The sequence below is a fragment of the Otolemur garnettii genome, unplaced genomic scaffold (assembly GCF_000181295.1).
Source record: "Otolemur garnettii isolate 467f Iridium unplaced genomic scaffold, OtoGar3 scaffold00116, whole genome shotgun sequence".
In the NCBI taxonomy this organism is placed as follows: domain Eukaryota; kingdom Metazoa; phylum Chordata; class Mammalia; order Primates; family Galagidae; genus Otolemur; species Otolemur garnettii.
Window position 1 is genome coordinate 5,060,011 of NW_003852511.1, and position 6,885 is coordinate 5,066,895.

At 39.8% G+C, this 6,885-nt stretch overlaps 1 protein-coding gene across 2 annotated transcripts in view; it reads right to left on the reverse strand.

The window, feature by feature from the left end:
- Positions 1 to 6,885, reverse strand: part of ERO1B (endoplasmic reticulum oxidoreductase 1 beta) — a 70,490-nt gene that overhangs the window by 19,266 nt on the left and 44,339 nt on the right. For both annotated transcript variants that reach the window (XM_023517661.1, XM_003797448.3), the window contains exons 7-9: positions 4,142 to 4,262; positions 3,964 to 4,010; positions 588 to 599 (exon numbers count right to left, since the gene is read on the reverse strand). In XM_023517661.1, coding sequence (XP_023373429.1) covers positions 588 to 599; positions 3,964 to 4,010; positions 4,142 to 4,262 — 180 coding nt within the window. The remainder of the gene's footprint in view (positions 1 to 587; positions 600 to 3,963; positions 4,011 to 4,141; positions 4,263 to 6,885) is intronic.

The following is a 6,885-nucleotide window of genomic DNA, read 5'->3' on the forward strand; positions in this document are numbered from 1 at the left end:
CGCCAGCTCTGGTATGTGTGGCTGGTGCCTTAGCTGCTTGAGCTACAGGCACCACCACATCATCCTACTTTGCACAATGGCTATCACAGTGCTCCTGAACAAAGATAAACATCCAGTTGACATAATTACTTTGGCTATTTTGAGGGAACCTATAACTGATACTCATTCAATAACCTGAAGTTACCAAGTTTTGATAAATTGTTCTTCATCTGATTAAGTATTATATTGGTAACTGAGGTTATAAATTTCAAAGTGAATAAGAAAATAAAGTAGTAACAGGACAAATTATCTGATAACAGTATCTTAACTTCTCTCCATTTCCCCAGAATATATTCAAGTAGATTATAATAACCAGAAAATGGGGAACTTGGAATGTGAACTTGGTTTCCAAAATAAACATTTAGATAAAATAGTCTTTATACTTTCTTTTTTAAACATATAAGAACTTTAAACTATAAAAAATAATCTGTTTTTTTTTCACCATTCAGGTAGTTATTTACTGAAAAACACTTTCTTTTGAAATTTTGATCATTGTAAACATTTCCTTTACACTTACAGCAAATACAAACATAAGCATTTCAACTCACCATTATCTTCACCTAAAAGAAAATAATAAAAAAGATTTCAGAAAGTATCTTACACAGCTTGGATTCCAATCTTACATATTTCAATATGAGACTAAAACTGTTAAACTATTAATTATATCATGAGAACTTCAGTCAGTGGAGTCATTCTGGAAATGAGGCCTTGTAAAATAAGAACATAGGCCAAAGAATATAAGATTTGCAACGTTTTATGCAATAAATAATACCAGAAAGCAACTAAAAATAATAAACCCTCTAGTTTCAAAACTTAGCAGATACACAAAGCTGCTCCTTTAATCTTTATGTGCACAACCGTCTCTGAACATTACTGTTTCTATGCTGAAATACGTTGCTCATTTAAACTACTGCTCTCCAGTGCAGGTACACCTTAGCAACAGTACTTCCTAAACTGTAATCAGTGCTGGAGTTGCTCCAGGGCTCCCTAGAGATGAGGAACAGGCTAGAAGGTTGGGCTTTAGGGCCCCATAGCTCCACCTGTCAGCTTCATATGTAGGGCACTAAATGTAAGACTTTGTTTTTGGAAAAAAGGTTATTTTGCTCAAAACTGTTAGAAAAATAGTTGTACAAACCTGTTGCAACTTACGAATAGCGTGGAAGAAACACAGTTAAGAAGACATGGCCCAGCATAGTGGCTGATGCCTGTAATCCCAGCAATTTGGGAGGCCAAGGCGGGAGGATGGCTTGAGGCCAGGAGTTCAAGTCCAGCTTAGGCAGCATAGTGAGACCCCATCTTTACAATAAATAAAAAATTACCCCTACTCAGGGGCCCCCGACCTCTACTCAGTAGACTGAGGCAGGAGCATTGCTTGACTCCAGGAGTTCAAGGCTGCAGTGAGCTATGATCACTGTACTCCAGTGTAGGCTACAGAGCAAGACCTTGTCTCTCAAAAAAATGAAAAAAATCAGATAACCGAAGAGGAGCTGTTAATCATCAATTTCAACGGTGACAGGACACAGATGGCATCAGCAAGAGCTACTTAATTACTTTATGGAGTACTCCTATAACAGCGAGGGCCCATTCTCTTTCCCCTCACCTACTCTTTTGTTTTTCTTTAATAAAATTTTTTTTTTTTTTTTTTTTTGAGGCAGAGCCTCAAGCTGTCCCCCTGGGTAGAGTGTCATGGCATCACAGCTCACAGCAACCTCCAACTCCTGGGCTCAAGCGAGTCTCCTGCCTCAGCCTCCCAAGTAGCTGGGACCACAGGCGCCCACCACAACGCCCGGCTATTTTTTGGTTGCAGCCGTCGTTGTTTGGCGGGCCCGGGCTGGGGATTCGAACCCGCCACCTTAGGTGTACGTGGCTGGCGCCTTAGCCGGTTGAGCTATAGGTGCCGAGCCTCTTTAATAAAATTTTGTTTTCTTCTTTTCTCCTCCTTCCCTCCATCTTTTTCTACAGAGCGATTTCCTTCCTCTCCTCATCTTTCCAGCAGTTTCAGGTCTCTAATTTATCATAATGTGGAAGTTCCTATGACGTCAGAGTTTTATTAAGTGAATAGCAATATTTTCTGCTTTAAAAGTCATTGGCCATGGTAAATGTCTAGAAGAATGCCTTCCAAACTGTGTACTATGAAACAGTAATTGGGGTTGGGGAAGAGTGTTCCCTTTTGAATTTATACCTTCTATACTACTTCAATTTTTATAAAATGTTGTGTAATTAAAACATTTCAGTTGAAAACAGGAAAGTTATGAATTGAAAGTAATAAAAGAGACAAAGGATAAGAAGCCACCATGTCCTTTCCATGACCCAATCCCCTTCTCCAGGCAGTTTCAAAATGAATTTGGGAAAAAGCTTATTTGCCACACGGGGATAGGCTAAGTATGCAAATGCAATCTATGCATTTAATATTTCCAAATCTACTGGCTCTTGAAATGTCTAAAAAGATACAAATTTAGACCAGGAAATACAATTTCTTAAAAATCAATTTCAGTCTAAGGACAAATTGGAGTGCTAGGTCCATTACAGGGTTGCTGCCAGGGTTTGGTTTCTGAAAATAGAATGAGGATGTGCCCAACTGACTACAGCAATACTGTCCCGCTGAAACATAACGCCAGGCACATGTGCAACTTAAAATTTTTCTAATAAGTAAAATGTATACATGTCCTGTGACACAACAACATTACATGATGCAAGGAATCATACCAAAACAATAATGTTCTGTTTACTGGCAATATTTTATATTGTGTCAGTTTTTAAAATCTAAATGAACTAAAATTAATTAAAATTTAAAATTTGGTTTCACATTAGCCACATTTCTAGAGTACTGCTGAAAGCAGCCTAAGTTTCTGAAACTTCTCTATGTTCTTCCCACTCAAAGTGCGGTACATGGGTCAGCATCCTAGGTAGCACCCGGAGCTTGTCAGAATGTTGGGCCCCACCCAAGACCTGCAGAATCAGAACCTGTACATTAACAAGTCTTAGTTTGAGAAGCACTGGGATAAGCCAATGGTTCTGAAACCTGGCTGCATACTAGAACCACCTAAACTAAAGAGTTCAAAAAATACCAAGGGTTTTGACTTAATTAGTATAGATAGTCCCTGGGCATGTAGATTTTTAGGAGGTCCCCAGGAAATCTCTGATATGTGGCTTACTCACATACTCTAATTTACTTTACATAAAGCTTCTAGTTCAGGTAGTCGGGGCACTGGAGTAGCAACTGTCCAGTTAGATGCAGCAGCCAGGCGGCATCCTCCCACAGTCTGGTGGGGTCTCTGTGTCTCGCGCCAGCCTGCCGAGCTAGGTTATCTCCATTGTTCTTTCTACTTTGCTCCAGGAGGCCCAAGTGACTGCCACAGTCTCTGTGGCCTTTAACTCACAGATACTGAAAGAACCACTGGAAGAATGCCAGACACCACAGAAGTCAGGAAATACGACCAGTGGGGCCCCTGAAGAGACCCACAGAGACCCGTTTCCCCCACTGTGACTGAAGTCAACACACTGACCATCTGGATGAGTCCACTGACAGCTCAGGTTTTCCTTAACCTTGCTGGGAGAAACTCCAGACAGAATTAGAAAGGCTGGTTATTTTACCAAGGCTTTGATTGACATGGCATATTTTCGAATATTCCTAGGCTGCCATGAGGAAGCAGGTTGACTTATCAGGCAAATAAAAAGCCTTTAGGGAAAAAACCCTTCTCGTTTAGGGTCTAGCATGTGGTAGACACTTGATAAATGACAGTAGTTATCTAAAACATGTACAGAAATCTTGAGATTTGACTAGAACTAATGTTATATACTTTTGTTGATAAAATTAGTAAAAAGTATAAAATAACTGAAAAAATTTTCAGTGTAAAGTTTTGCTGCAAAGATGTTTTATAAATAACATCTAAAAGCATGAAAATGTATGTATGAAAAACCTACCTCGGCTGGGTGCCAGAGGATTTAAAGGACGATAAACAGATCGAGGCCTGAAAAAGAAAACATTGATATCCAAACATTAAATGGTTTGACTTTTACATCTGACTTTTTTATTCCAACACAGATGTGCCCCTCTGCTCCACCCTCCCTTTCCTCCTTCTGCCCCGGCCCCTGCAGTTACTTGAAACAGTTTTCCTCATAGATGCTGTTCCACACTCGCCACGCAGAGGTCCCTTTATAGCCGGTGTAGCGCTCGGGGTTCAGCAGTAGGTCTACATACTGAGCAGCTGGAGATCTCTCATCTGAACAAGAAACAATTCATAAAAACCATCCATATTTCACTATGTGCCTGACACTCAGTGTTACAAACCAAACAGGACTAGGTTAAAGAAATACTAATGTTTTTCAAGTATTCTCCAATTTAGATGTAGATTGGTTAGCACATCTGTGAATGTACTTGACCCAGGATTTAGAAAATTCAGTAATGTAGGAAAATTATGGTTCCGAGCTTATAGCACAGTGGTTATAGCACTGGCCACATGCACTGAGGCTGACGGGTTCAAACCCAGCCTGGGCCAAACAACTGCAACAAAAAAATAGCCGGGCATTGTGGTGAACGCCTGTAGTCCCAGCTACTTGGGGAGGCTGAAGCAAGAGAATTGCTTACGCCCAAGAGTTTGAGGTTGCTCATAGCACTCTACCAAGGGTGACATGGTGAGACTGTCTCAAAAAAAAAAAAAAAAAAAAAAAAGAAAAGAAAAGAAAAGAAAAATTACTTGAGAGAGAATATAAAACCTCAACTCTCCATTCACTATTCAGTGCTCTTTTAAGTAATGTAATATCCCTCACCTTAATAAAGACATTCATCCTTTCTTAATTTTTAATTACCCAAGTCTGAAAAAACCGAACAAAATCCTAACCTGTTAATGTTTTACACGATTTCTTCTTTAAGAATACACCTACCGAACCACATGTTTTCAAAAATTTTCTTAATATATATTATATTCAAAATAGAGATTTCTCTACTACTCTACTTGGACTTAAAGTGTGATTCAAGTCTGATTACTGAAAAACTACACAATGCTCTAGTTTTAAAAACACGTATTATTTATTTTTATCAATGTTAACATATTGAAGTGGATTTTTACTGCCAAACCAGTATAGTTAGCATAATTTTCAATAACTTCTTGAAAAACTTTATATTAAATAACTATTTCTGGCTTGGCACCTGTAGCTCAACCAGCTAAGGCGCCAGCCACATACACCAAAGCTAGTGGGTTTGAATCCAGCCCGGGCCTGCCAAACAACAATGATAACTACAACAAAAAAATAGCTGGGCATTGTGGTGGGCGCCTGTATTCCCAGATACTTGGGAGGCTGAGGCAAGAGAATCACTTAAGTCCAGGAGTTGGAGGTTGCTGTGAGCTGTGATGCAATAGCACTCTACCCAGGGCAACAGGTTGAGGCTCTGTCTCAAAAAATAAAAATAAATAAATAACCATTTCCACATTAACAGTCAAATGAATATTTACTAGATATCTACTATTTGGGCATTTTAATAGAAATCTCCAAGGAATACAAATGATAAAGAAAAATGGTCTTAACTGATGAGGTACACATTCTGGGTAGGAAGGGAAAACATATACTTCCATCACGATAGAAAATGATAATGTAAGACCATAATATATATACATATAAGCCTGAATACTAGATATGCTGGCACAGATGTAGTCTTTCATTGATACCCTTATTACTTTTGTTGTCATGAAATTAAATACTTCATAGGCACCTGGCTTAAAACAAGGGTCATCAAATGCCCTCTTCCTTTCATTACCCGATAGTGTATTTTCCTGGCAGTGAACAATATTCCCTGGATATTCAATGACCATAGATTGGGATTATCCATAATCATAAAGGGAAAATGACACTTTGATCCATACCTTCTGAGAATTATTTGGTACTTTTTTTTTTTTGAGACAGAGTCCCAGTATGTCGCCCTCACTAGAGTACCATGGCATCACAGCTGATAGCAACCTCAAACTCTTTGGCTCAAGTGATTCTCTTGCCTCAGCCTTCCAAGTAGCCAGGACTACAGGTGCCCACCACAACACCCGGCCATTTTTTTTGTTGCAGTTGTCATTGTTGTTTAGCTGGCCTGGGCCAGGCTCGAACCCACCAGCCTCGGTGCATGTGGCCAGCCACATAACCACTGTGCTAGGACATTGAGCCATTACCTGGTACTTTTATGATGTAGGAAGAGTACAAAGATAATTAATAACTTACTATAATTAAATGGGTTATATATAACTTACAATGGAAATGTGATTTTGCAGACTTTATATCAGCTCCATTTCTAGCCCTAAATAGATATTCCCTATATAAAGATATAGCCCTATAAAGATATTCCACTATACAAAAACAAGGCAAAGAAAACAATTTACAGGTGGATAAATAAAAACTGTCCAAGAACATAGATTGATTCAGGACTATAATAACTTTTAAACCTTACTTTAGGCTTGGCACCCGTAGCACAGTGGTTATGGTGCCAACCACATACACCAAAGTTGGTGGGTTCAAACCCAGCCCGGGCCAGCGAAACCAAAATGACAACTACAACAAAGAATAGCTGGGCATTGTGGTGGGCACCTGTAGTCCCAGCTACTTGGGAGGCTGAGGCAAGAGAAGTGTTTAAGCCCAAGAGTTTGAGGTTGCTGTGAGCTGTGATGCCACAGCACTCTACTGAGGGCAACATAGTGAAACTCTGTCTCAAGACAAAAGAAAACAGGCTCGGCACCTGTAGCTCAAGTGGCTAAGGTGCCAGTCACATACACCAGAGCTGGCGGGTTCGAATCCAGCCTGGGACTGCCAAACAACGACAACTACAACCAAAAAATTGCCGGGCACTGTGGCGGGTGCCTGTAGTCC